Genomic DNA, 25,957 nt, shown 5'->3' on the forward strand with positions numbered 1-25,957 from the left:
TGCGCGAACTTACCACGTTGATGGGCGTCTCGCGGCGCAGCACGAGCGCGCGCGAGTCGTCGATCGAATCGTCAATGTCGACCGAGCTCGTGGTCGACACGTCGGCGTCGTCGGCCGCGTACGAGAGCTCGTCCTGCCAGCGTCGGACGCGCGAGGCCGCGCGCGCGCGCGCCGAGTGCCGCGCGTCGCGGCTCATGGGCATCAGCTGGTTGTTCTCGGTCGCGATCGGCGACGGCGGCTCAGACTCGTCGCACACAGAGGTCGTCGGCGACGACGGCACGTCGCGCGTGCTCTGGGTCTGCCGGTTGAGCTCGGCAAGCTCCTCCTCGAGCTTGCGGAGGTCGTTCCGGCGGCGCTCCTGGGACTGCTGCATAATGCGCAGCTTGGCGTCTTGCAGCTGCATCTCGAGCGACAGCCGGGTGGTGACCTTGAGGTCCTTGAGCTTGGTCTCGAGCGCGATGGGCTCGGCGTTGGCGCCGTTGCTGGCGCGCAGCGCGTGCGCAATGGCGCGGCCCTCGGCGCGCGCGATAGTGGCCACCGCACCCTTGACGAGGTACGCCGGCAGCGGCGGCGCGATCGGCACGCCGTTGGCGTCGTACGGCGGCGATACCGGCGAGTCCTCGTAGATGTCGAGCGGCTCGCCGGCCGAGTCGGTCGAGTACGGTGAGAGCATGTCCGGGCCGCCAAAGTAGTTGCGGTACGCCGGGCGGCGCGGGCCGGACTGCACGCTGTCGGCGTAGTGCACCGACGGCGTGAACGCGGGCAGGCCGGCGATCGACCGGCGCTGGACGACGCGGCCCTGCTGCAGACTGCTCTCGTCGACCTCAAAGTCACCGAAGGACAGGTACGGGTTGTCCTTCGTCGGCGACGACGACGAGTCGGTCGAGACCGACGACGACGACGACCAGTTGCCCTCGGACACAGCCGACATGACGGGCGACGCAAACTCGTCCGAGTAGCCGGTGGCGCACGAGATCGGCGACATGCACGCCGACGGGTTCGGCACGGTCTTGCCAAAGAGCATGTACGTGTCGGCCGGGCGCGTCTTGGACCGGAAGAACGACGACGCGCGCGAGCTCGCGGGCATGGTCCGTGCCTGCCGGCCGACGCCGAGGTTGCCGTACGGGTCGTTGTTCTGGCCGCGCAGCTTGGGCGGGCTCATGTACGCGCTGTCGCTCGACAGCACGCTCGGGTGCGGGCTCTTGCGCACCGGCGAGATCTGGTGCGCGTGCATGTCGCGCGACGTCTCGGCGTCCATCGACCGGCGGTGCCCCGGGATCGGGCTCACCGACCGCACGAGCTTCTCGAACCCGGCCGCGAAGCGCGCCGACCGGTGGCTGCGGAAGCTGCGCGTGCTGCGCGACTCGTAGCTGACGTCGCTGTCGCCGGGCGACACGATCGGCGCCCGCCGCCCGCCAACGTCCGTGCTGATCCGCGCCGGCGGGCGCTCGCGGCCCTCGGGCCTGGGCGACCCCGCCCGCACGTGCAGCCGGTCAAACAGGGCCGCGGTCGACGACCGGCGCCGGCCGGCCTCGCCCCGCCCCTCGTTCTTTGTCTCGGTCTTGGTGTCCTTGGCTTTGCGCCGCAGCGACCGGCCCGAAGCCGCGTCGCCGCCAAAGTGCCGGCCAAACGGCCCCGGCGACCGCGCTCGCAAGCTTGCTGTCGGCATCGTGTATTTCGTGTTCGGCCTTGTGCCTTCGTTCGTCCGACCCTGCCGACCGGGCGCGCAAATTGTTTTATCCTGCGCCCGCCGGGCGCATTTCACTCTCGACCACCGGCTTGTTCGCGGCTGCGCGCGCTTGTTCGCGCGCGGTTTCCATCGTAACGCGTGTGGGGCGGTGCCGTGGGCTTGCGAAACGGGCCGGCACGGGCCCCCGGCCGCTGGGTCCGTGCACGCCATGTCGTCATCTTGACTCACCCTTGTGCGGCGCCGTGTTTTTGTCTTGCCTAATTCAGACCTGTCAAATTTACGCGAAACTCACCGGTCCATCGTCCCGGCGAGCCCGGTCAAAAGGCCGGTGCCGGCCGGGAGCCCGCGCCTGGCGCGAGCACACGACTTTGCCGACCGGGTGTGCCAGATCACCGAGCCTGCCCACCGCCAATTCGATCGGATTAGCCTCGACCTGTCACCACCGCCGATGGACGGCTACACAAGCCGGCCCGAGCGGTCGTTCAAGATTGTGGGGCCGCGTGACCGGCCCTGGATGACCAGCGCAGTCGGCCGGCAGCACGGGACGCCGATTGCGGTCGCTGCCGGCGTCGCTGGCGCCGCCGGCCTGCCTGGCGCGAGACCACTGGCCACGGTCGCCGTCCCCCCCGGTCCGGGCCCGGCCCCGGCCCTGCTGGCGGCCGCGCCCGCGCCCGCCGCCGCGCCCGTCCTCGCACCCGACGAGGCCGTCTACGCCAAGCTGCGCGAGGCCCGGTCGCTGGACGAGCGCGACCGCGCCCTGGCCCACGACGCCCGGCCGCCATTTCCGTTCGCGCCCGGCTACGACTACGACTGGCTTCAGCACAAGCGCTTTTCGCACACCGGCTATCTCGAGCTCGACAAGGCCCGGCCGCGGCTGCACACGGCCGAGCCCAAGCTGCGGCGGCTGCAGCCCAAAGACAAGATGCGCATGCTGCCGCTGCTGCCGCTCGGCTTCGGCGGCTACGACGGCGTCTACGAGCCGCCGCCGGCGTTTGGCCCGGCGCCGCTCGGCCCGGGCCACACGCTGCCGCCGCTCGGGCGACACACTCTGCCACCGCTGTCGCGGCGCGTGCCCGGCAAACCACGGGCGGGCTCGTTGGCGCCGGCGCTGTCGGCGATCTCGGCCGACCAGCTCAACCGGCGGCACACGCCGGCCGAAACCGAGGCCGCGGACGTGCTCTCGGACATGGGCAAGGTGGCGGCGTGCGCAATCGACACCGCCTTCAGCGAGCGGCTCCGGGCCATGAACATCTCGGCGCTGACCGAGCCCAGCGGGCAAGAAAACGCCGCAGACGACGTCGACGCCGAGCGGCTCCTCGGCAGCGCGTACGACAACGTCAAGGTGGCAGCCATCCTGACGCTGATGGCGCGCACGTAGTAGCGTGGATAATTTATGACTAAATAAAGGCTATTTTCGGACCAAAATCAGACCTGCGCGGCCAGGAACTTGCCCTCCTCCGACAGAACCTGGACGAGGAACTCGACCTCGCTGCGCTTGCGGCCCTCGACCAGCCAGTCCTCGGCGACCTTCTTACGCCAGCCGGTCAGCGAGTTGACCTCGCGGACGGCGTCGACGACGTTGCCCTCGAGCAGGAAGGCCTCGGTACGGGCCAGCACGGACTCGACGTCCTCGCCCAGCGGCTTGCCCGACTTCTTCCAGAAGAGCTTCGAGAACAGGGCAGAGCCGATGTGGGCGGCGACGCCGGCCTCGTCCGGCACAAGCGCCACCCGGCGGATCTCGGGCGCGACGACCTGGGTGAAGCGGTTGGACAGCTGGGCCGGCGACAGCACGCCGGCGTCGTAGACGGCCGGCGGGAGGGCGTCGACGGCGACCTTGACGAGCGCGTCGTCGGGCACGGCCGCGGTGAGCTGGCGGATGTAGGCGCCGAGCGGGACCGCGTGCGAGGCCTTGAGCGCCGCGTTCAGCTGGAAGAGCGCCGTCTGGAGCGCGGCGGCCTTCTCCGAGCCGTCGAGCAGGGCGTCGACCTTCTCGCTGAGCGAGACGACCTTCTCGAACGACTTGGACAGGTCCTCGAGCTTGGACAGGCGGCCCGCGCGCTCGGTCTCGACGCGCTGCGCGATCTCGGCCTTGAACGCCTCGTCCTTCTGGGTGTTGGCCGCGATCAGCGCGTTCTGGAGCTGGGCTGCAAAGAGCTGCTCCAGCTTGCGCACCTCGGCCGCGACCTTGGCGTTGTAGACGTCCACGATCTTCTGGCGCTCGGCGAAGAACTGCTCGTTCCACTTGTCCTCCTGGGCCGCGAACTCGCCGCGGACCTCCTCCGTGCGCTGGTTCATGAGCTGGGCAAACATGCTGGCCTGCGAGTCCAGGCTCGACTTGAGCTCGTCCTCGAACTTGCCCTTGACGGCCACGAACCGCGACGACATCTCGGTCAGCGACGTGGCCAGCTCCTCGAGCGACGCCGGCACCGCCGCGCCCGACTCGTTGATCGACTTGAACACGCCGTTGACGCCGTGGACGATGCCCTCGAGCGCGGGGTCGATCACGCCGTCAAAGCTCAGGATCGGCAGCTTGCCGTCCGCCGCCGCCGCCGCCGGCAGCGCCTCCTTCACCGCCGCCACCGCCGACTCGGCTGACTTGATCGCCGACACGTGCGGGCCGCTCGACGGGCCCTTGTACTCGTCCGACACGATCCGCCACGTCGCGCCCCCGCGCTTCACCGTCACCTTGTTGTCGCCCGGCAGCGAGCTCTCGTGCACCGACACCCGGCTGCCCGCGTCCGGGAACCGCCGCTGGAACTCGTACTCCTCGATCAGGTGCACGATGTTCTCGCCCAGCGGCACGTACTCGGTGAAGAAGTCGTGGAAGTTGTCGTTCTGGAGCGAGAAGTACGTGCCGCCCGCGTAGAACGACGCCGCCAGGAACGCCGTCGTGTACACCAGCTTGCGGAACCACCGCCGCGGCTTGGGCCCCGCCTGGGGCTCCTCCTCGGGCCCCTTGGCCTCCGCCTGCGGCTCTGCCTTGGCCGTGCCCTCCGTCAGCGGAATCGACGCCGGGAAGGCGTCCGTCGGCTGAATCTTGTTGTTGGCCCGCACCGCCTGCCGTCAGCGAGCCCGCGCGCCCACCTACCGTCGTGTGCACCAGCATCCGGCTGCCGGCCGCGCCGCGCGCGCCGTACGCTTTGATCGCACGCTGTCCACTGATGCGCAGCATTTCTTGCTCTGCCCGTCAGTCTTTGTCCGAATCGCGCCCGCCGCCTGCGTGGGACAGGCGCCCCGCCTCAATTACCACAGTATCTGCACCGCCCTGGCCGCTTGTACTGTTTCGACTGTGGCCGAGATGGATTTCTCGATCGGTTGCCGGGTGGTCGGAGAGTCTTCTGCGTCGCTGCTTTAGGCGGTGAGTGGTGAAAAATGCCTACTTGTGACCCGTTGTGATTCCCGTGACCCGTGATGTTCGCGCCGCGACCAATCGGAGCGCGAGCTGGCGCGCACTTGAACGCCGCGCACGCCGCGCGCCCGGCCACGACGCGCCTGGGCCTCGGACGACGGCCCACCGGCGGCCGCGGCCGCGGCCGTGCTGGCGCTCTGGCCGGCGGGCGGCGGCGGGCTGGCGTGGTGTGGCTCGCGTGGCGGTGTGGCGGGGCAGCGCGTGCCTCGCGCGCCGCACGCGGTGCGGCGCCACCGAGCCGCAGCGCGTGCGGCGCGCGAGCCTCCGGCGGCGACTCCGTCGAGGGTGGCTGCCCTGCGGGCAGGACCGGGTGCAGGAGGGACGTGCGAGCCGCAGCGCATGCGGCGCGCGAGCCTCCGGCGGCGACTCCGTCGAGGGTGGCTGCCCTGCGGGCAGGCGGGTGCATCATATAGCTGCACGAGCCGCAGCGCGTGCGGCATATAGCCGCACGGACCTCAGCACGCCTTGTCATGTGCGGTTTTCAGCCGATCTGCCCGTAGGGCAGCTACCCTCGACGGAGTCGCCGCCGGAGGCTCACCCGCATGCAACAAGCCTCTGGCGACACCCTGTCAGTGCCAGAGCCGCACCGCGTGCGGCATATAGCCGCACGGACCTCAGCAGGCCTTGCCATGTCCGCGTTTCAGCCGATCTGCCCGTAGGGCAGCCACCCTCGACGGAGTCGCCGCCGGAGGCTCACCCGCGTGCCTCGAGCCTCCGGCGACAATCCTGCCGCGGGATTTAGGAGCCGCACCGCGTGCGGCATATAGCCGCGCGGACCTCAGCACACCTTGCCATGTCCGCGTTTCAGCCGATCTGCCCGCAGGGCAGCCACCCTCGACGGAGTCGCCGCCGGAGGCTCACCCGCATGCCTCGAGCCTCCGGCGACAACCCTGCCGCGGGGCTGTCAGAGCCGCACCGAGTGCGGCATATAGCCGCATTGCCGCCTTGCCGCCTCTGCGCCTCGGCAGACCTGCCCGCAGGCCAGCCAGCCCTGCCGCAGTCGCCGCCCCTCGGTTGCACACTGTGCCTCTGCCCGCAGGGCAGCCACCCTCGACGGAGTCGCCGCCGGAGGCTCGTGCGCCGCACGCACTGCGGCTCGTGCGGCTATATGCCGCACGCGGCCCTGCCCCGGGCAGCCGCCGCAGGCTGTGCACGCACTCGCGTCACCTCATGCACTACGCCCTGCCGCAGGGCAGCCACGCCGACGGAGTCGCCGCGGAGGCTCGCCCACACTCTACAGCCGGCAGAGCCGCACGGCGTGCGGCATATAGCCGCAGTCCCCGCCGGCTCGTCCGGCCCGCCCATAAACACTGTTATATTCATTATACTCATGACTCATGTCCGTAGAAACAAAACTGCAATCGGTCCACGCGTGTATAGATGCGCCAGGCGCAGTGCACCACCGGTGGTGTGGTGCACAAATGCAATGTCAAAAAGGGCCTACTCGGGCACCATGAGGATGTACCGCTCCATGGCCTCGCGGAAGCGGATCTTGTACTGGCGCGGGGTGACAACGGTCGGCACCTTGCCGCCGCCGCCCACGAGGCCGCGCTCCTTGACCCAGCTCTCGAGTTTCTTGTCCCAGGTGAAGGTGCGGAGGCAGTCTGGGGTCAGCCCGGCCGCGCGCAAACTTACCGATGATGCCGACCACCAGCTGGTGGCGGTCCGGGTCGATGGCGATGACGAGCGAGTAGTCCATGACGTTCATCTTGGACAGGAACAGGGTGTCGTTCCACAGCGACGCGCGCAGGATCTTCTTGGCGTGCTCGCGCACAAACAGCGGCGACTCGAAGATGTACTCGACCATGTTCTCGTCCAGCAGGACCTCGTTCGCGCGGCCGGTCTGCTCGACGTGGCGGTTGCGCATGGAGCCCTTGAGGTCGAAGATGCGCGAGAGCTTGTGGTCGTAGAACAGGTTCTCCATGACGAGGATGTCCATCTTCATGGACTTGTTGGTCGACGGGTTGCGGATCTGGACCTGGTAGAAGCCCATGATCTTGGCGATGACCGAGGGCAGGTCGTGGAAGAAGACCTGGGCCATGTACTGGAAGTACGACGGCGCGAACTTGACGAACGCGTCGAGCTCGGACGGCGAGAGCTGCTTGACGACGAGCCGGTCGTCGAGCGTCTTGAGAAACGCCGAGCCGGACTTGCCGCCGGTGGAGTCCCACTTGACGCAGCGCGAGAGCGACTGGATGTAGTTGTCGTCGCAGCCGCACTGGCGGCGGAACGCGTCGAAGAGCTCGGCGTAGAAGATCTTGCACGACAGCCGGGCCTGGCCCTCCTGGAACTGGTACTTGAGGTGCGTGCCGGTCTCCTTGAGCAGCCAGCGCTCGAGGTTGGTCTCGGTCTCCTCGGGCGCGGCCGTGGCCTCGGTCTGCACGGTCTGGCCGGACGTGGACCACGTCTCGCCGCGGTCGGTCAGGTGCATCACCGGCTCGCCCGGCGAGAGCACGCCCTCGCGGAACATGGCCGCGTCCAGCGCGCCGGACGTGTTGCCGGACGCGCCGGCCGAGTCCTCGGTCGTGTCGGGCTCGACGTCGAAGTAGCCGGTGGCGTGGCGCTCGCCGGCCAGCGTGCCGTCGGCCTCGCGGATCTGCTCGATCTTCTCGAGGTAGTCGGTCGAGCTCAGGCAGAACGCGATCAGCGAGCTGGGCTCGTCCTCGCGCACGATGATGTCCGAGTCGATGAAGATGTGCTCCGACGGCTGCAGCGGGTAGTCCAGCGGCTTCCAGCCGGACGCGGACCGGTCCGCCCAGAAGTTCGACAGCAGCTGCATGATCGACATCTTCTCGGGCACCGGCGGCAGGTCCTGGTGGTAGCTCTGGAGGTCCTTGCCGGGCGCGGGCGAGTGCACGCGCGCGGCGGGCGCGGCCTCGGCCGGGCCGGGCAGCTTGGCGGCCTCGGCGCCGTCGAACGAGCCCGAGAGGTCCTCGGGCGAGCCCACGGCGAAGGGCTCGTCCTTCTCGGGCGAGCCCTGGCTGGCGAGGCTGGCGTCGGCCGACCCCGGCTCGTCCGCGGCCGCGGCCGCGCCGTCCGCCTTGGACGGGCTCGCCCGCCGCTTGTGCTTGTCCGCGCCCGAGTACGCCGACGACGCCCGCCGCCGCGGGTTGCGCAGCCGCCGCTTGGCCTGCGACGACTCGGCCACGCTGCCGCCGTCCGACAGCACGCTGCCGTCGTAGTCGTCGCCGTCGCTGTACATGTCGTCCTCGCGCCCGGCAAAGTAGCTGTCGTCGTCGTCGTACTCGTCGTCGTCCTCCTCCTCCTCCTCGACCGCGTCCTCGATCGTGCGGTAGACCTTGGCGACCGGCTTGGACGAGGCCACCGCGCGCCAGCGCCCGACGGCGAGCTTGGCGCGCTCCTTGGCGCGCTCCTTCTCGAACTCCTTGGAGAGCTGGTCAAAGTGGCGGGCGAGCGACATCACGCGCGACCGCCCGTTGCCGTAGCCGGCCCCGGCCTTGAACGGGAACCCGGCCGTGGGGTTGGCCGACGTCGACACCGGCTGCAGCGGCGACCGGTCCTCGAGCCCGTTCAGGACCGGCACCGACGTGGACGGCAGCGGCAGCGGCGGCGGCGACGCCAGGTAGCTGCTGACGCTGCTGGGGCCGCTGTCGGGCTTGGACCGCGACAGCTGCAGCTGCCGGGCCAGCTCGCGCGTGGTGCCGGCCGGAAAGCGCTGCTTGAGCGACGTGGCGTCGGGGATGAGCATGGTGGGGGGAATGGCCACGCCGGAGTTGGCCGCGGCGCGCTTGCGCAGCAGCGCGGACGACGGCGGCTGCTTGAGCTTGGCGGCGAGCGCCGGCTCCTGGAACGCGATCGAGCTGGTGGGCGTGGTGGACGACGCCACGCGCTTGTGCGAGCCGGCGGCGTGGCGCTTGACGGGGCTGAGCGAGCGCGTCTCGCGGATCTTGTCGACGCGCTGGCGCGTCAGCTCCTCGTCCTCGAGCCGGTTGAAGAGCTCGGCCTTGGCCTGGACGTTTGGCTCGAGCTTGTCCGAGCGGGGCGTGAGCTTGGCGGCGGGCGTGGGCGCGGTGGAGGCCGTGGAGGCCGTGGACGCGGCGGTGGCCGCGGTCGACGCCGTGGACAGCGTCGACGCGGACGCCGTGGCCTCGGCGGCCTCCCGGGCGTGCGCGTGGACGGCCGCGGGCTCGCGGGCGTCGGCGCCCGCCCTGGCGTCTGCCGGGCCGGCCGCGGCCTCGTCCGCCGCCCTGGCGTCCCCGGTTTCCTTGCCCGCCTTGCCGTCCCGCCCGCCGTCCTTCTCGCGCTCCCCCCTCTCGCGCTCCCTCTTCTCGCGCTCCCCTCTCTCCCGCTCCCGCGCCTCCGCCAGCTGCGACGACAGCTCCGACCGGTGCTCCCGGTCCGGCGTCGCCGCCGCCTCGAAAATCGCCGACGGCGTCATCTGCGGCGACGGCTTCAGCAGCGGCGACCCCAGGCCGCCCGGCGCCGTCGCCGGCGACGGCAGCGCCGAGAAGAAGTTCGCCGGCTGCGCCTTGGACGACGTCGACAGCCCCGGCGACGGAAAGCCCGACATGGTCGGCGGCGAAAAGTCCGGCGAGCTGATGCCCAGCGCGCGCGCCCGGAACGAGATCGGCGACGCGATCCGCTGCCTCACCGCGTGCTCCAGCACGCTCGGCGCCGGCGGCGTGCCGTCGTCGGGCTCGCGCTTGGGCTCGTGGTCGTCCTCGGTCTCGTCGCCGTCCGACACGAACGCGGTCTCTTTCTCGACCGGCATGAGCTCGACCGCCGACGACAGGTCGGTCTCCTCCGCCGTGGCCTCCGCCGACGGCGACGCCGTCTTGCCCGCGTTCAGCGTCGCGTTCGCCACGACCTCCGGGTCGTCCTTGTCGTCCACAAACATCTTCTTGAGCTGCATCGCCGTCAGCCGCGCAATGTCCTTCTCGGACGGGAAGAACACGCGGTCAAAGTCGGCGAACTCCAGGTCCCACTGGACCACGCGCTCCTGCAGCGCGCGGATGGCCCGGTTCAGCGGCAGGTACTCGGTCTCGGCCGTGTCCATGTAGATGTCCTGCAGAATGCGGATCAGCTCGTTGCGCTCCTCGGACGCCTTGCGGTTCAGCTGGTCGAGCCGCAGCCGGCACTCGTCCGTGCGGTCCGACGTCAGGTCGTCGACCTTGATGCTGTCCAGCCGGCTGGTGACCGAGTCGAAGAACTTGTTGATCTTCTCGAGGATCACGGCGTACTCGTCGTTGCGCAGGCTGACGTCCTTGGCCGGCTTCCAGACGACCTTGGTGCCGGGCACGACGATCTCCAGCAGGTCGATCGAGTCGTACTCGAACCGGACGACCATGTCGTGCAGCCCGAAGAAGCGCGTGTGGTTCTTGTGGGGGTCGTGCGCGCACACGTCCGCGCGCACCGACAGGCTCTGCTTGCCGAACGACAGCTCGAGGTACTTGCCGAACGAGTACTTCCACGTGTTGTCCGACATGGCCGCGCACGGGACGGTCGCGCGGCAGACGTTGCACCGGCTCCAGAGCAGGATCGAGTTGTGCATGCCCGGGATCCGCGACGGCAGCGGCTCGACGTGCACGTTGATGCGGCCGGTGCCGTGGACGTACGACCGGTAGTGCTGCGAGAGCGGGTACGTGCACCCGTCGCCCTCGGAGCACGGCTGGTCGTAGAGGTTGCAGATCGACTCGATGAACTGGCCGAGCGTGCAGTCGCCGTCGCGGTAGAACTCGATGGAGACGAGGCCGGGGCCGGTGCACGGCGCGGACGTGGCCTTGCAGACGAGCGAGTACAGGATCGTGATGGACTGGTGCGAGATGGGGTCGAGGAGGTAGCTGTCCGAGTCGTCGGGGCCGGCGACGGACGCGGCCGAGCCGACGACGGAGCCGGCGGGGGCGGGCGGGGCGTCGGGCGCGTCGGCGGCGGCGTCGGCGGCGGCGGCGGCGGCGGCGGCGGCGGCGGCGTCCCCGGCCGGCGCCGGCTCGATCGCCAGCAGCGGCCGCGGTATCATCGCAAACTCCTCGCGCAGCAGGCACGACTCGAGCTTCAGGTTGTACACCACGTACGACATGAACTCGGCGATCGTCTTGATGTAGCCCAGCGTGTGCATGTCCGCGCCGCGCAGCACGACCGAGCACGACGCCAGCTTCGGGCAGCCCGAGATGAAGATGAACGTCTTCTTCAGGTTGTCGAACCGGTACGTCTTGATGTCGAACGACTGCGCCGTGCCCAGGAACGGCGCCGGCGCCGCGGCCGCCGCCGCCGCCGCCGCCGCGTCGCTGTACAGCCGGTCCGGCGACGTGATGATGTCGGCCAGCGTCGAGCGCGCGATGATGTGCAGCACGCTCGGCTTGACGTTGTAGGCCACGGAAATGCTGTGCGCCCGGAACAGGTCCAGGGCGTAGCCCGACATGCCGCACTCGCTCAGGATCAGCGTCGGCCGCAGCGTGACGATGTGCTCGACCAGCGACGCGATGTACGTCTTCTCCTGGGCCAGGATGGGCTCCAGCGACAGGAAGTGGTTGTGCTGCTGCTCGGAAAACATGCCCGTGTACTCGAACGGGAACGCGAGCAGCAGGATGCGCGGGCGCGCAATCGAGCGCGGCATCAGCTTGAGCGCCAGGTTCTTGGTGAAGACCACGCCGGACACGAAGGCCGTGTCGGCGGGGGTCGCGCCCGGAATGCGCTTGATCTTGACAAAGTGGCGGATGTCGATCTGGTCGCCCGCGCGGATGTCCGGGTCCAGGTGGTCGGTCGCGTGCAGCAGGATCGGCAGCAGCGCGCGCTCCCAGGCGGTCACGGCGACGTCGGCGCCGTGGTGGACGAGCGGCGGCAGGTTGGCGTGGTGCAGCAGGTGCCGGAGCAGCGAGCGCACGTGGCGCAGCGCGGCCGGGTTGAGCTGGACGTCGGCGGCCGGACGGCCGCCGGGCTCGTCCGCGTCCGGCCGCGGCTGGTCGGGGGACGGCTTGAGGAACATGGCGGCTGGCAGGCAGCGCGCACGGCACGGGACTCGCGGTCGGAGCCGGCGGTTTGACGCGGCGGGGAGCGCGTCACGTGCGCCGCCCTAGCCCTGGCCCTAGCCCCGGCCGGGTAAACTAGGGCTCGCGCTAGGGCTTGCAGCGCCTCTCCGCCAACCGCGCGGCCATGCCGCCCAGGCGCCGCCCAGGCAAACGCCGCCCCCCTAGCCACAACCGGCCCGTGGCGGCGGCCCACAAGGCGCGCGGCTAGAATTCTCCGAGTCAATGGCTTTGTTCGGCAATCGCGCCGCCGCCGCATCGCGCCGCCCCAGGCCCGCCCCCAGCCGCCGCCCGGCGCCCACGGCCGCGCGGGCGCGGGCGGCGGGCGCGGGCGCCGCGGGGCGCCGCGGGGCGCCGCACGCCGGCTCCGCTGCCGACGCTGGTGCGATGGTTCGGGCATAGCCGAGGAAGCGTTCGGGAGCGCGCTAGGCCCGATCTGTCTAGCGCCGCCATCTCCCGGCGCCGCCCTGGGCGTTTGGCTCGCGCCCAGCACCGCGCGATGGGCGCCAGGGAGTGCCACCGCCGCGTACTACAGGCACTGGCGTGCGTGGCGGGTGGGCCGCCGCGCCGTGTGCGGCCCTTGTTTGCGCGCCGAGACAACGAGCCGCACGTTGTCGCGCCTAGGCTGCGCTTTGCTCCCACAGCCGGCCCTGCGCCGGCACCATGGATTTGGGTTTTGGGCGTGAGCATGTGCGACTTATCTATTGGGCCTGCTCAGGAAGCTTGTCGGCGAACAGAAGTGTAATTAGCAGCCGATTAGACGGCAAGAATATACTAGCCTCTCCGTCGTCCTTATAAAGCCCGTGCTGCCCGCTGCTCTGACAGCACCTGCCAGCATCTGCCAGACCCTCCACGACCATCATGACCGACCCTGCGCCCAAGACGACGTGGGCCCGTGTGCTGCCTATCATGGCCACCGGCGCTGGCTTGTTCTCGGACGGCTACCTGAACAACGTGAGTACAGCGAGCGAGGGCCGCGGCCGCGACGGCGCTGGCGCGGCCCGCCGTGCCGGCTGCCGCACGGCGGCCGGGCCTCGGCGCCGAGCAGCGGCGCCGCGGCTGCCAGCTTTGCGCCGCCGATCCGCCGATCGCAAGCGGCTGCGCGGAAGCGGCTAGCGCCCGCCGCACGGCCTGCGGCGCGCATGCGCCTGCATGCGCGCCGCCACCGTGGCGGTGTGCACCCGCCGCGGCGGCTCAGGGGCCGCCTGCGCCGTGACGCCATCGTGCAGTGCTGACCCCCAGGTTATCTCGTCCGTCAACACCTGTCTCAAGCGGCTCTACCCGACCGAGGTCGCCAACTCGCACGCGATCCAGAATGTGTCGTCCATCGTCTTCGCCGGCACGGTCCTCGGCCAGCTGGTCTTTGGCTACGTCAGCGACCACTACTCGCGCAAGCACGGCATGGTTGTCGCCACCGGGATCCTCATCCTCTTCGCCATCCTGTGCTCGGGCGTCTGGGGCGCCGGCGGCTCGATCCCCGGCATGCTCGTCGCGCTCACCGTGTACCGGTTCTTCATCGGTGTCGGCATCGGCGGCGAGTACCCCGCCGGCTCGGTCGCGTGCGCCGAGGCGTCGAACGAGGTCAAGGCCGGCCAGCGCAACCGCTGGTTCGTGCTGTTCACCAACTTCATGATCGACTTTGGCTTCGTTGTCTCGGCGTTCGTGCCGCTGGTGATGCTGTGGATCGCCGGCGAGAACCACCTGACGACGGTGTGGCGTGTGTCGCTCGGCCTGGGCGCCATCCCGCCCATGTCGATCTTCTACTTCCGTCTCAAGCTCAAGGAGCCGGAGCAGTTCCGCAAGAACACGATGCGCAACACGTCGGTGCCGTACCTGCTCGTGATCAAGTACTACTGGTTCCGTCTGCTGGTTGTGGCTGCCATCTGGTTCATCTACGACTTCTCGGCGTACTCCTTCGGCCTGTACTCGACCACCATCCTGGCGGCCGTCATCCCCGACGACTCGCTGTACAAGACCTTTGGCTGGAACGTGGTGTTCAACCTGTTCTACCTGCCCGGCTCCATGCTGGGCGCGTTCTCCGCGGACTGGATCGGCCCGCGCTACACCCTGGCCATCGGTGTCTTCCTGCAGGCCATCGTCGGCTACATCATGGCCGGCCTGTACGACCACCTCAAGAACCACATCGCGGCCTTCACCGTTGTCTACGGCATCTTCCAGACGCTGGGCGAGTTCGGCCCCGGCGACTGCATCGGCCTGATCGCGTCCAAGACGTCCGCCACCGCCGTGCGCGGCCAGTACTACGGCATTGCCGCCGCCTGCGGCAAGATCGGTGCCTTTGTCGGCACCTACGTGTTCCCGGTCATCATCTCGAATGCGGGCGGCGACACCACCACCAAGGGTCTGCAGGCGCCGTTCTGGGTCTCGTCCTCGCTCGCCATCTTCTCGGGTCTGCTGGCCATCTTCCTGCTGCCCAAGATGGACCAGGACGTGGTCACCGCCGAGGACGACAAGTTCCGCGAGTACCTTGCTTCCCAGGGCTGGGACGTCAGCCAGCTGGGCGACGCGCCGTCCCAGGAGTTCCTTGCGACTCCCGAGAACGAGTACGAGCTGCAGAAGGACTCGTCCGAGAAGAACTAGGAAAAGCAGGCCCCGCGCCGCACATAGACGCTTGCTGCGCTCGACGCTGGCCGTGAGAATTAGTGTGTAATTGAGTAATGTCATAGTAATATAGTTGTAATTTGTGACTGCGGCATATAGCCGCCGGCCTCAGTGCCTTGCTGTGCTCGCCGACGCCGAGCCTCCGGCGGCGACTCCGTCGAGGGTGGCCCTGCGGACTGAGCTGCGCGGGCCACAGCACGGGCGTGTCGCCCACCGCGAGCCTCCGGCGGCGACTCCGTCGAGGGTGGCCCTTCGGGCTGAGCCGCACCGCGCGTGGCATATAGCCGCATGTGAGCCGCATCGCGTGCGGCATATAGCCGCGCGGGCCACAGCACGGGCGTGTCCGCCCACTGCGAGCCTCCGGCGGCGACTCCGTCGAGGGTGGCCCTTCGGGCTGAGCCGCACCGCGTGCGGCATATAGCCGCCTGCTCGGCGCTTGCTGTGCTCGCCCACCGCGAGCCTCCGGCGGCGACTCCGTCGAGGGTGGCCCTTCGGGCTGAGCCGCACCGCGTGTGGCATATAGCCGCATGTGAGCCGCATCGCGTGAGGCATAAAGCCGCCAGCCTCAGCGATGTGCTCGCCTACGTCGACCTCCGGCAGCGACTCCGTCGAGGCTGGCCCTTCGGTCTGAGCCGCACCGCGTGCGGCATATGGCCGCCTGCTCGGCACTTCCTGTGCTCGCCCGCCGTCGGGCCTCCAGCGGCGACTCCGTCGGGGGTGGCCTCCGGACTGAGCCGCATAGCCTGCGGCGTAGCCGCCCCAGCTCCCAGCCGCACGGTGTGCGGCGCGACACACCACCAACACCCAATTTTGTATTTTAGAAAATCTGCAGATCAAGCAACGGACAGCATCCGGAAACCAGGACAGCACCGCCATGTTCCGATCGGTGGGCCTGTACCGTGGAATTCGGTGCCCCGCGGCGGCGTGCCGGCTGCCAAATTGCCTGTTCAGCCACGAGGTAAAGGCACCGGCTCGCGCGCGGACGCCCGCAAGCGCAGCACACTCGTTGCACGGACCGGGCCGGCCAGCAGCCGCAGCAGCGGTCCCGGCGGCCGCGGCGCCCGGCATCAAGCGGCCGGCGGTCGCGCCCACGGCCGCGGCGCCGAAAAAAGCGCGGGCGGAGGCGCGATCCGCGTCCAGCTCGTCCCCGGCCGGCGGCGCCGGCGCCAGCTCAGCCAGCCCGGCCGGCAGCCGCCCCCCCGCCAGCCCGGCCAGCGCGCCCAGAAACACGGCGCGGCCGCTGCGGGTGCCGCCGGCCGCCTACGAGGACGCCGGCAGCCGCGCAGCCCCTGCAAACCCAAGCTCGCCTGCGCCCAGCCGAGAGCTCCGGATTCGGCCGCCGTCCGCCGCGTTGACGAGCGCACCCAGGGCAGCGGGCAAGCCCCCTATCAAGGACATCCCCGCGGTCAAGACCGTCAAGGCAGTGGTGCCGTTCGCGCCCGCGCAGCTCCCCCAGCGTCTCGCGTTCGCGCAGTATCTGGCCAAGGTCCTGCTCGCGCAGGGCAAAACGACCACGCCCAACCTGGACGCGATCGCACAGGAGTACGACATCGCCCGGAGCTCGAGCCGCGCGACGTACGTCGCCCTGATCAAGCTGCACATCGCCAAGGCGGCCAAGGGCGAGGTGGCGGCGACCACAAACGCGCCGCGGGCGGCGGTCGAGCGGCCGTACGCCGCCAGCGGCCTCCCGCGCGACGAGATGCTCGCCATGCTCGGCGAGCTCGTCCTGCGGCCGTCGGTCCTCGGCCACATGGAGTACGTCAACGCGGTGCCGGCCGCGGTGCCGCAGACGGCGTCCCACGAGACGTGCGACCGGTGCGCCACGCAGTTCGTGGTTGCCACGCCCTCGTCCGAGTGCCGGTTCCACTGGGCGCGGCCGCGCCGCGAGGTGGCCGAGCCCAAGAAGCGCTACTACCCCTGCTGCAACGAGCCGGTGGGCACGTCCACCGGCTGCACGACGTTTCCGCGCCACGTCTTCAAGCTGGCCGACCCGGTGCGCATGCACGCGGCCATCCCGTTCAAGACGCACGCGGACTTCACGGCCGCGCCGTCGGTCCGGCCCGCGGTCTCGATCGACTGCGAGATGTCGTACACGACCCGCGGCCTCGAGCTCGTCCGCGTCACGATCCTCGACTTCCCCTCGCACACCATCGTCCTGGACGAGCTCGTCCGGCCCGCCGGCGACGTCATCGACTACAACACGCGCTTCTCCGGCGTCAAGTCGCTGACGTCGGCCACGCACACGCTCGACAGCGTGCGCGCCAAGATCTGCCAGGACATCATCGGCCCCGACACGGTCGTGATCGGCCACGCCGGGTTCAACGACCTCATCGCGCTGCGCATCGTCCACGAGCCCGTCGTCGACACCGCCGTGCTCTTCCCCTACAACTACGACCTGCTGTCGTCGTACGTGCGGCGGCTGGCGTCGGACGAGGTCTCGCCCGAGACCGGCGGCCGCCTGGGCGTCAACGACCTCATCCTGGAGCGCGTCGTGCCGGACCAGGCGGTCGGCCCGGACGCGCGCCCGTTCGCGCTGCGGCTGACGTCGCTCAAGGCGCTCGCGGCCAAGTACCTCAACCGCGAGATCCAGGCCGTGGACGGCGTGGTGGTCGCCGCCGGCCCGCGCGAGCAGGACGCGTCGCTGGGCGACGGCCACGACAGTCTCGAGGACGCCAAGGCCACCGGCGACCTCGTCATCTTCTTCATGAACCGGCTGGCGGCGTTCCGCAAGAGTGTGAATTACTAAAAGTCGTGCGAGCTGTGGCTCGAGTCGCTCTCGTAGTCCGACTCGTCGACCTCGACGTAGTCCTCGCGGTTCTGGATCGTGAAGATCGAGCCGACGGTGATGCGCCAGTGCTCGGCCCACCGGTTCTTGGACTCGGCGAGCGCGCCCTGCCGGAGCGCGCCGTAGAGGGCCGCGTCGGCCAGGACCGCGGCGAGCTGCCGGCCGAGGTCGGCGCCGTCGGCAAAGACGCGGCCGTTGCGGCCGTCGACGACGAGCTCGGCCAGGGCGGGGAAGTCCAGCGAGAGCACGGGCACGCCGCAGCCGAACATGTCGACGACCTTCATCGGCAGGTCGACGCCGGAGCTCGACGTGTGCAGCGACACGCCGAGGTCGGCGGCGGCCACGACCCGCGGGTAGTCCTCGGCCGACAGCCAGGCCGTGGTCACCCGCACGTGCGCCCACGACGGGCTCTGGGCGGCGACCGCGCGCTCAAACTCGGCCTTGAGCGGGCCCTTGCCCGTCACGACGACAAACAGGTCCGGCAGCGCGTCGCCCCCGGCCGCCTTCCGGCCGTCGTACGCGGCCAGGCCCGCCAGCAGCACGCCCAGGTCCTCGTCCGGCGTGTACGACGTCGCCGTCAGCACCACGCGCTCCGCGGCCGGCCCCGTCCGGCGCACGGCCCAGCCCTGGCCCGCCCACACGGCCTCGCGGTCGGCCTCGGCCACGATCGGCTCGAACTGGCTCGCCGGCCGGTCGTGCAGCGGCACGATCCGGTACGGGTTCAGGCCAAAGTCGCGCGCCAGCGCCTCGCCCATGCGCCGCGTCACGCACAGGTTCGCAAACGCGCCCGACCGGCGGCCAAAGAAGGCCTCGTAGCGGCGCGCGAGCCGCACCAGCGCCGCGTGCTCGCCCAGCTTCAGCCCGAGGATGGTGTAGCCGAAGTTGTGCCAGTCCACGACCAGGTGCGTCCGGCCCGAGACGAACTTGATGTACAGCCAGCACACGAGCAGCGTCGGCACCGCCGGCGGCGTCTGGACCAGCAGGAAGTTGGCGTCCTTGAGCGGGCGCAGGGTGCGCAGCACGGCCCGCATCAGGAAGTACGCCTTGTAGGCCAGGACCAGGGCGCCGATCCGGTGCCAGGCCGGCGGCCGCGCCGGCGGCTCGTACGGCGGGATGGCGTGGATGGCCACGTCCGGGTGCGCGGCCAGCTCGCGGAGCGGCTCGGTCTCTGAGGTCAGCGGGGTCGGGCGGCTACTTGCCCATATAGCCGCAGAAGTCGACCGCGAAGCCGCGCTCGACCAGGCTCAGCACATGGTACTGCATCCGCGGCGAGCGGCCGATGTCGCCCAGCACGAGCACGACCGCGCGCTTGCGCGGCTGCACGGCCGGGTCGCTCTTGGGCGCCACCAGGTACAGGACGAGCGGGATCAGCAGGTAGATGGCCACCAGGGCCGCGATTTTGGCCCACATGGCGAGGCGCGTCTCGGGTCCAGCGCGCGGGTCGGCTGGCGGCCGATTGATGTGCGTGCTGCGGAGGGAGTCGCCCGATTCGTGCGCTCGTGGCCGTCGGCGTGCGTGGCCGCCAGGGTGGTGGCCGATCACGACTTTTTCGGCGAGCCGCACGGCGGCCTCACCACCGCCGACCCCGCGACCGCGACTCTCCACGGCGACACCGCACCCCGCCGCACACACGCCGGACACACGCGCCCTCGGACCCCCGCTCTGCCCGCCGCCGCGACCCGCCGGATCGCAGCGCACCGCCCGATCGCTGCGGCTATATGATGGCCCTCGCCAGCCGGCTCCAGGCCGACGCCGCCCGCTGGACCGCCCAGGGCGGCCAGATGGTCCGCACGGTGCTCGCCCACAAGGAGACCCGCAACATCTTCTTCTTCCTCGTCGTCAACTTCACGTTCATGTTTGTGCAGTTTGTGTACTCGCTGCTGTCGCACTCGCTCGGCCTGCTCTCGGACAGCATCCACATGTTCCTGGACTGCCTGGCGATCATGGTGGGCCTGCTGGCCAGCGTCATGTCCAAGTGGCCGCCGTCGGCCAACTTCCCGTACGGCCTGGGCAAGGTCGAGTCGCTGTCGGGCTTCATCAACGGGTGCCTGCTGATCGGCATCTCGGGGGGGATCGTGTCCGAGGCCATTGAGCGCATCTGGAAGCCGGTGGAGATCGAGCGCGTGGACGAGCTGCTCGTCGTGAGCTTCCTGGGCCTGCTCGTCAACATCGTGGGGATCTTTGCGTTCAACCACGGCCACGGCCACGGCCACTCGCACGGCCACTCGCACGGCCACTCGCACGGCCACGCCGACGCGCACAGCCACGACGACAAGCCGGCCGAGCACGGCCACGAGCACGGCCACGAGCACGGCCACGAGCACGGCCACGGCCACAAAACCGACGCCGACGTGTTCTCGCCCGAGGCCTGCACCCAGGACCACGCGCCGGCGGCCGAGCTGCACCCGCACAACGAGAACATGCACGGCCTGTTCCTGCACATTCTGGCCGACACGCTGGGCTCGGTCGGCGTGATTGTGTCGACCCTGCTGACGTCGTACTTCCACTGGCAGGGCTTTGATCCGCTGGCCTCGCTGTTCATCGCCGTGCTGATCTTCATGTCGGCCGTGCCGCTCGTGGTGTCGTCGGCCAAGTCCCTGCTGCTGTCGCTGACGCCCGAGCAGGAGTACGCCATCCGCGACGCGCTCAGCAATGTCCTGGCCCTGCCCGGCGTGGTCGGCTACTCGACCCCGCGCTTCTGGACCGCGGGCGACGTCGACGGCAAGCAGGGCGGCGTGCGCGGCATCATCCACGTGCAGGTCGACGAGTCTGCCGACGTCAAGAGCGTGCGCGACAAGGTCGAGCTCATCATCTGCACGGGTGTGAAGGGTGCCCGCGACGTGTTTATCCAGGTCGAGCGCGCGGCTGCCGTGTCTATCTAGACGGCATGGCTGGCGAGTCTCGACGACGACCCGTGGACGTGGTCTGCGCGGACGGGAGCGGGACGTTCACCGGACGTCAAGTATGCGGCTACCCTGCGGCAGCTGCCCTGGACGGAGCGGCTGGCGGAGACAAGCTCGCGCGGGCGAGCCTCCGACGGCGACTCCGCCGAGTGTGGTGCTCTGCGGGGATGGGCATACGTGGACGTCGCGCTCCTGCCCGAAGAGCGACTGCCTCGACGGTGTCTCAGAGGCTGTTGCACCCAGGTTACAGGTTATGAAAGGTTATGCATGCGGAGGTTATGGCTGCGGACAGATTACAGGCTGTCGGAACAAAATGTGGCTGGTGTGTGTGGCGATGCCGGCTGCGCTGGCTGGGTCTCCTTCTTCTGCGAGCGACGGCCCGGCGGTCGCACAGTGGACTCGGGTCGGTTTGACCGGCGACGGGTCGTGCTGTGATCCGCATGCTGGGCAGGTCACTTGGCTGTGATCCGGACCCGCGAGCGACCCATTGCTGTGATCTGTGATTTGATCGTGATCCGGGTCCGCGAGCGACCCGCGGTGCTGTGATCTGTGATCGGCGACCCGGGTCTCGGGTCGAGCGGGTCGCAGCCGACGATTCGGGTTGTGACTCACGGTTCACAACGTGAGCGGCCGACGGCGCCGTGATCTGTGATCAGCAGCCTGGGGCTCTGACCCGGGTACGCCCGTGAGCGAGACCCGGGCCGCTGTGCGCGACAGGCCGCGAGTTGTGGCTCGACATGTGATCCGTGTCGGGTCGTTCGGTCAGCCGGCCAACTGGCGGGTCGTGACCGCGGTCAGCCGGCCACACTGGCGGGTCGTGACCGCGGCCTGTCGACCACAGCCGTGGGTTGTTACGTGATCGGACGGCCACAGCCGCGGGTCGTTGCCGTGATCAGATGGCCGCACTCGCGGGTCGTTGCCGTGATCAGACGGCCACAGCCGCGGGTCGTTGCCGTGATCAGACGGCCACAGCCGCGGGTCGTTGCCGTGATCAGATGGCCGCACCCGCGGGTCGTTGCCGTGATCAGTCCGCAAGACTCGCGGGTCGCGACCCGTGATCAGATGGCCGTCCCCCGGGTCGTGGTCTGTGATCGGCCCGCAAGACTCACGGGTCGTGACCCGTGATCAGAGGGCCGTCTCCGCGGGTCGTGACCCGTGACCAGAGGCCTTCCCCGCGGGTTGCGACCCGTGATCAGCAGGCCGTCCCTGCGGGTTGTGACCCCCGCAAGACTCGCGCGTCGCGACCCGTCGTGCGCGCAACCGCAACCGTCGCCCCCACCAGTCACTGCTACTCATCTATTGTCTATCGTCTATGTAGAACTCCAAAAAGGTACAGGTATCGGAAAACGCCGCCCAAATGCTCAAACAAGGTGGAGATAATTACAGATCGCGCCTAGAGGTGCGAGAGGGGATCCTCCGGAACCGATTGGTAGAGCAGGATGTAGGCCGACGTCTGTGTCTGGGCGTTGCCAAAAAAGTTGGTCACGTAGTTCTCGTCCACGCGCTCAACGAGCTCGTCGTCGTACAGCACCCAGCCCGCGTGCTCGGTCTTGACGACCGACACGTAGTGGCCGTAGTACGGGCCGCCGCCCACGTGCACCACCACCGCGTACAGCTCGTACAGCGTGTCCGGGTTGCCGAGCACGCGGTCGTCGTCGACCGTGTTGTTGAACAGCCGCAGGTGGTACGGAAACACGACCCGGTGGAACAGCTTCATGTTGCGCTGCATGTCCTCGGTGAACTTGAACCGCTTGAGGTGCAGGGCCAGGATCCGCGGCAGCCGCTTGATCTTCATGCGCTTCTCGGCCTCGTGCAGGCCGCCGCAGGGGTCGCAGTGGAACTTGTTGTTCGAGCACAGCATCTCCGAGACAGAAAACTGCTGCAGGCATGACGTCACCGACGTGTGTTCCTCGAGGTCGATGGACAGGTCGATAAACACCTCGTCCCGCGACGTCACGTTCTCGCACGTCAGGCACTTGATCTCGTTCGTGAGCACGCCCTCGAACAGCTCGTGCACCCAGCGCGTGTTGGTGTCCACGAGCGCGCCGTACGGCTTCCCGTTGGCCCCGTTTGCGTGTCCGTTGACTCCGTTCGGCGCCAGGCTTCGCATGGCCTTGGCCTGGCTCTCGACGTTGTCGATGATCTCGTTCAGCAGAAAGTTCAGGAACTCGTGCGCGTCCTGGTGCATCGTCGACCGGAACAGCTCGTTGCGCTGCTTGAGGACCTCCACAAACTCCTTCGGCGAGAACACGCCCGTCCGAGCGTGCTGCCCGGCGATCGTCTCAAACACGTCCTTGAGCGCCCCAAACAGCGTCCCCTGGAACGCCCGGGTCGTGCCCGCCGGCTCTGGCGCCAGCGTCACCGTCCCGTTCGCCAGCAGCGCCTTCTTCTTCTGTTCCGTCGGCACGCTGTCGTCCGCGCGCGGCGGCAGCGTCCCCGGCTCGGGCGCCGCCGCCGCCGCCGGCGGGCTCCCCGGCGACCCACCCGCCACGCTCGCGCTCGCCGCCGGCGACGACGCCGAGCTGAACCGCCGGCTGGACGCGCGCATCAGGTCGCTCGGCTTGCGCAGCGACGTCCGCGTCCGCTGCACGCCGTTGCCGTTGCCGTTGGCCGGCGGCGGCGTCGACGACGGCGTCGGCACCCCCGCAGTCTGCGGCGCCGACAGCGTCCGCGGCTTGGACCGCGCGGCCGCGGGGTACGCCAGGACCTTCTCGCGAAAGGGCTTGCAGTGGTAGAGACACTGCAGGATCGAGTTGCAGTAGCAGGTGTTGCCAAACTGCCGTCAGCGCCGCGCTCGCGTGCACTTACGTTCTCCACGCCGTAGTACTTGTCGCTGCCGTCCGGCAGCGGCGGTGCTCCGACCTCCTTGCCGTCTGCCGGCTTAAACAGCCCGAGCGTGCCCGAGAGAAGCGAGGTCTGGGTCTGCACCGTCGGGCTCGGCGCCGTGTTCTCCGCCGCCGCCGGGCCGCCGCTCTTGGTCGGCGTTCCGGCCGTCTGCTGTCAGCCGCTGCCGCTGTGCGCGCCCCGGGCGCCGCCGCCGGCCGCCGCCGCCGGCCGTCTGGGCCCGCCCGGAACTTCCGACGGACTCACCGAGCTCGACTTCATCCATTTGAACAACGACATCGCGCCCAATGCCGTGCTCAGATCGTTTGAGTCCGTTGCCTCTGATACGAGGGCCTGTCGCCAGGGCTGCCGGTCGTAACCGCCTGCTCGGCTGGCCTATCAGTTGTGTGGGTTCTGGTTATCGCAGCTGGCTGCGCCAATGGCTGCAATAGCAATGTCCTGTGTCGGCCGACGTGTGCGACCTGTGCCAGCCGGTCCGCGGGGTCCGGCTATCAGCGTATCCAAAAACTGCTCGGGCGAGCTCGTGAGCGAGAGGACCTGAGATTCGCTAGACGTAGCTCACTTGGCTGAGCGCCATCGGCGATACTGGTCCCGCAGGGTTAGGGCCAACCCACACTACAAAGAACGAACGCCCGCGCAAGGAGGCTAGCTGACGAATACAGAGGCCCGCTCGTGCCGACGCTGCCGCTGCCAGATGACGGCACTGTGGCGCGGATGGCCACCTGGCCGCGATGACCCCACACCGAACTCCGCGGGCGTACGGTGCGGCCGCTGCGGCCGAGTGGCCGGTGACCAAAGTGCACCTGGCACGAGGCCATCTGAGCGTGTGCGAGCTCGGACGCCGCTGCACGGTGGCTGGTGGTGGCTGGTGGTGGTGTAGGTGGCTGGTGGGGTGTAGGCAGTTGGTGGGGTGTGCGGCCGGAGGGTCGAGCCGCACGCTGTGCGGCGCAGCTGCGCCGGGATGTTGGCACCGCTGTCGGGTAGTGCCGGCGGGTCGAGCCGCACCGGGTGCGGCATATAGCCGACGGACCTCAGCTGCCGGCCATGCCCCCGGCCGGTAGGGCACGCTCTTGACGGAGTCGTCGGCGTGCGCTACGCCCGCATGAGCCTTGGTGGCGACTGGGCCCAAAGTAGCGCCGTGGCAGAGCCGCACGGCGTGCGGCTTATAGCCGCTCCCCACCAGCGAGCGACCCAGCCGGGGCCCAGCGAGCGCCCTGCGGAGAGCCCGTCGGCCGCCAGCTCCAGCCCAGTCCTAGCCGGAGGCTCGCCCGTGTCTGCACGCGATTCCGGATCAAGGTCCCGGCCAAGGTCCCTGCGTACCGTGGCCGCTCAGCCACCGGCCGTAGGCTCAGCCGCAGGCTCGCTTCAGCCGCGCCGACTTATCGCCGACGCCCCCCAGTCTTAAACGTGTCATGTCATTCTATAGATTACACAGGCGGCTAGGACCGCCTCCGTCGAAGGCGGGCCGGAATCCGGCCCGCGCAGCGTATGCATGTGGCTGCCCAACGCAAGCCAAACAAAATGCACCGTATCCCCCCATACACCCAACAAAAATCAAAGCAAAGTCAACAGACTAGTCGGTCGGCGAGGTCGGCAGCAGGCGCCAGACCGGGGTCGTCTTAGCTGCCGGCGCGTAGCCCGCTTGCGGCCGGTAGTAGTTGAGGTAGTTGTCGTGGTGGTCGTGGTCGTCGAAGAACTCGTCAAAGTCGGAGTCGTAGACGTCGTCGGCCGGCCGGGGGACGGCCACGGACAGCGAGGCGAGGCCGACATGCTCCACCGTGGGGCTGCCAGAGATGGCGGCAAGCAGGGAGCTGCAGCCGGCGCCGTGGGTGACAAACATGACGACGACAGGGCGGTCGGTCTGGGCGGCCACGGCGCGGTAGTGCTCGGCCAGGCGGGCGTAGCCGGCGGCAAAGCGGGCGTTCATGGCGGACCAGCGCTCGCCGTAGTGGCCGGCGGTGCCGAACGAGTCGAGCGGCCAGGTCAGGTCGAGCAACGGCAGGCGCGCGGCCGGCTTCGTCGGCTGGGCCAGAGCCCAGGCCGCGGACGAGTCGCGCAGGCCAGCGTGGCCGTCGTCCGGCGGCGGCACGCCCTGAGCAAAGTACTCGGGGTTAAGCCACTCGCCCAGAAAGCTGTCCATGCGAAGCTTAACCGAACCGGTGGCCGCAGCCTGCACCTCGCGTGCGACCGCGTACGCGGTCTGCACACAGCGCACAAACGGCGACGTATGCACGTACACGTCGACGCCGTGGGCGGTGCCCGGAAACAGGAGCGCGCTCGGCGGGGTGAAGGAGGAGCCGAGCGACAATTGCGGCGAGTACTCGCACAGGCTCGATCCCGGCGACGACGCCGGCGACGACAGCGACGAGTCCGAAAAGACCGGGCCCATCGGCGGGGCCGCGGCAGTGTGTTTGGTGATCTCGGCGACCACGTCGCGGGCGAGCGCGGCCGCCTGGGCGTGGCCGCGCGCCGACAGCGGCGGGTCGTAGGGCGTGGCCGAGGTCAGCCACCAGTTGGCGTCCTCGGTATCGATCCGGTGCGCATGGCGCGCAACCAGCAGGCAACGCGGGCCTGGCATTCTTCGGGGACGGTGCGGCCGCAGGGTCGGACGGCTCTTTCGGCCGGCGGCCGGTTCGGTTCGGGTTCCGCGCGCGGGCACCGTTGGTGGAGACTGCAGGCCGGGACCTGACAGAGACGTGCGGAGGGTGGGCTTGGAGCTGCAAC

At 69.5% G+C, this 25,957-nt stretch overlaps 10 protein-coding genes across 10 annotated transcripts; 4 read left to right on the forward strand and 6 right to left on the reverse strand.

Moving 5' to 3' along the window:
* Positions 1 to 166: 166 nt before the first annotated feature.
* V1510DRAFT_448183 (uncharacterized protein) lies at positions 167 to 2,292 on the reverse strand (the record flags this gene model as incomplete). Its single annotated transcript, XM_066935768.1, has 1 exon — positions 167 to 2,292. A coding segment is annotated over exon 1 (1,734 nt), but the record flags the coding sequence as incomplete, so codon positions are not given.
* Positions 2,016 to 3,068, forward strand: V1510DRAFT_434403 (uncharacterized protein; the record flags this gene model as incomplete). Its single annotated transcript, XM_066935532.1, has 1 exon — positions 2,016 to 3,068. A coding segment is annotated over one exon (1,053 nt), but the record flags the coding sequence as incomplete, so codon positions are not given.
* V1510DRAFT_393802 (mitochondrial inner membrane protein Mitofilin) lies at positions 3,069 to 5,134 on the reverse strand. Its single transcript, XM_066931834.1, has 2 exons — positions 4,779 to 5,134; positions 3,069 to 4,747 (listed from the first exon to the last, which is right to left on the reverse strand). The coding sequence occupies exons 1-2, from the start codon at positions 4,860 to 4,862 to the stop codon at positions 3,116 to 3,118; spliced, it is 1,716 nt and encodes a 571-aa protein (XP_066789193.1). The 5' UTR covers positions 4,863 to 5,134; the 3' UTR covers positions 3,069 to 3,115.
* A 1,266-nt stretch (positions 5,135 to 6,400) lies between these two features.
* On the reverse strand, positions 6,401 to 12,040 carry V1510DRAFT_377618 (uncharacterized protein). The gene is made up of 7 exons (XM_066931591.1): positions 9,803 to 12,040; positions 9,596 to 9,706; positions 8,695 to 9,268; positions 8,186 to 8,556; positions 7,639 to 8,080; positions 6,735 to 7,449; positions 6,401 to 6,703 (listed from the first exon to the last, which is right to left on the reverse strand). The coding sequence occupies exons 1-7, from the start codon at positions 11,671 to 11,673 to the stop codon at positions 6,540 to 6,542; spliced, it is 4,248 nt and encodes a 1,415-aa protein (XP_066789194.1). The 5' UTR covers positions 11,674 to 12,040; the 3' UTR covers positions 6,401 to 6,539.
* Positions 12,041 to 12,828: 788 nt separating this feature from the next.
* Positions 12,829 to 14,787, forward strand: V1510DRAFT_416217 (major facilitator superfamily domain-containing protein). Its single transcript, XM_066933720.1, has 2 exons — positions 12,829 to 13,036; positions 13,325 to 14,787. The coding sequence occupies exons 1-2, from the start codon at positions 12,944 to 12,946 to the stop codon at positions 14,678 to 14,680; spliced, it is 1,449 nt and encodes a 482-aa protein (XP_066789195.1). The 5' UTR covers positions 12,829 to 12,943; the 3' UTR covers positions 14,681 to 14,787.
* Positions 14,788 to 15,575: 788 nt separating this feature from the next.
* On the forward strand, positions 15,576 to 17,129 carry V1510DRAFT_345858 (uncharacterized protein; the record flags this gene model as incomplete). The annotated part of the gene is made up of 2 exons (XM_066930817.1): positions 15,576 to 15,659; positions 15,774 to 17,129. Coding segments are annotated over 2 exons (1,440 nt in total), but the record flags the coding sequence as incomplete, so codon positions are not given.
* A 270-nt stretch (positions 17,130 to 17,399) lies between these two features.
* On the reverse strand, positions 17,400 to 19,008 carry V1510DRAFT_416220 (uncharacterized protein). The gene is made up of 2 exons (XM_066933721.1): positions 18,686 to 19,008; positions 17,400 to 18,654 (listed from the first exon to the last, which is right to left on the reverse strand). The coding sequence occupies exons 1-2, from the start codon at positions 18,894 to 18,896 to the stop codon at positions 17,444 to 17,446; spliced, it is 1,422 nt and encodes a 473-aa protein (XP_066789197.1). The 5' UTR covers positions 18,897 to 19,008; the 3' UTR covers positions 17,400 to 17,443.
* A 259-nt stretch (positions 19,009 to 19,267) lies between these two features.
* V1510DRAFT_425968 (cation efflux protein) lies at positions 19,268 to 20,368 on the forward strand (the record flags this gene model as incomplete). The annotated part of the gene is made up of 1 exon (XM_066935144.1): positions 19,268 to 20,368. One exon carries the CDS (start codon positions 19,268 to 19,270, stop codon positions 20,366 to 20,368), a length of 1,101 nt encoding a protein of 366 aa, XP_066789198.1.
* Positions 20,369 to 21,306: 938 nt separating this feature from the next.
* V1510DRAFT_120349 (uncharacterized protein) lies at positions 21,307 to 23,646 on the reverse strand. Its single transcript, XM_066930267.1, has 3 exons — positions 23,480 to 23,646; positions 23,198 to 23,383; positions 21,307 to 23,165 (listed from the first exon to the last, which is right to left on the reverse strand). Exons 1-3 carry the CDS (start codon positions 23,510 to 23,512, stop codon positions 21,783 to 21,785), a joined length of 1,602 nt encoding a protein of 533 aa, XP_066789199.1. The 5' UTR covers positions 23,513 to 23,646; the 3' UTR covers positions 21,307 to 21,782.
* A 1,289-nt stretch (positions 23,647 to 24,935) lies between these two features.
* Positions 24,936 to 25,793, reverse strand: V1510DRAFT_345296 (uncharacterized protein; the record flags this gene model as incomplete). The annotated part of the gene is made up of 2 exons (XM_066930813.1): positions 24,936 to 25,563; positions 25,708 to 25,793. Coding segments are annotated over 2 exons (714 nt in total), but the record flags the coding sequence as incomplete, so codon positions are not given.
* Between the last annotated feature and the right edge of the window lie 164 nt (positions 25,794 to 25,957).

This window comes from Dipodascopsis tothii (assembly GCF_038497935.1).
Source record: "Dipodascopsis tothii strain CBS 759.85 unplaced genomic scaffold V1510scaffold_13, whole genome shotgun sequence".
Lineage (NCBI taxonomy): Eukaryota > Fungi > Ascomycota > Lipomycetes > Lipomycetales > Lipomycetaceae > Neoaidaea > Neoaidaea tothii.

Bases quoted from the DNA above. Each gene is read 5' to 3' on its own strand.
- V1510DRAFT_393802 (XM_066931834.1), bottom strand. From the start codon at position 4,862: ATGCTGCGCATCAGTGGACAGCGTGCGATCAAAGCGTACGGCGCGCGC. The intron at 4,748-4,778 runs GTAGGTGGGCGC...CGCTGACGGCAG, and splicing joins GGATGCTGGTGCACACGACG to GCGGTGCGGGCCAACAACAA.
- V1510DRAFT_377618 (XM_066931591.1), bottom strand. From the start codon at position 11,673: ATGCCGCGCTCGATTGCGCGCCCGCGCATCCTGCTGCTCGCGTTCCCG. The intron at 8,081-8,185 runs GTACTCGGGCGC...CAGCCTCGCCAG, and splicing joins CGGCGGCGGGCGTCGTCGGC to CCAGGGCTCGCCCGAGAAGG. The intron at 6,704-6,734 runs GTAAGTTTGCGC...GGCTGACCCCAG, and splicing joins GCTGGTGGTCGGCATCATCG to ACTGCCTCCGCACCTTCACC.
- V1510DRAFT_416217 (XM_066933720.1), top strand. From the start codon at position 12,944: ATGACCGACCCTGCGCCCAAGACGACGTGGGCCCGTGTGCTGCCTATC. The intron at 13,037-13,324 runs GTGAGTACAGCG...GCTGACCCCCAG, and splicing joins CGGACGGCTACCTGAACAAC to GTTATCTCGTCCGTCAACAC.
- V1510DRAFT_416220 (XM_066933721.1), bottom strand. From the start codon at position 18,896: ATGTGGGCCAAAATCGCGGCCCTGGTGGCCATCTACCTGCTGATCCCG. The intron at 18,655-18,685 runs GCAAGTAGCCGC...CGCTGACCTCAG, and splicing joins CGACTTCTGCGGCTATATGG to AGACCGAGCCGCTCCGCGAG.
- V1510DRAFT_120349 (XM_066930267.1), bottom strand. From the start codon at position 23,512: ATGTCGTTGTTCAAATGGATGAAGTCGAGCTCG. The intron at 23,384-23,479 runs GTGAGTCCGTCG...GGCTGACAGCAG, and splicing joins AATGGATGAAGTCGAGCTCG to ACGGCCGGAACGCCGACCAA. The intron at 23,166-23,197 runs GTAAGTGCACGC...CGCTGACGGCAG, and splicing joins AGTACTACGGCGTGGAGAAC to TTTGGCAACACCTGCTACTG.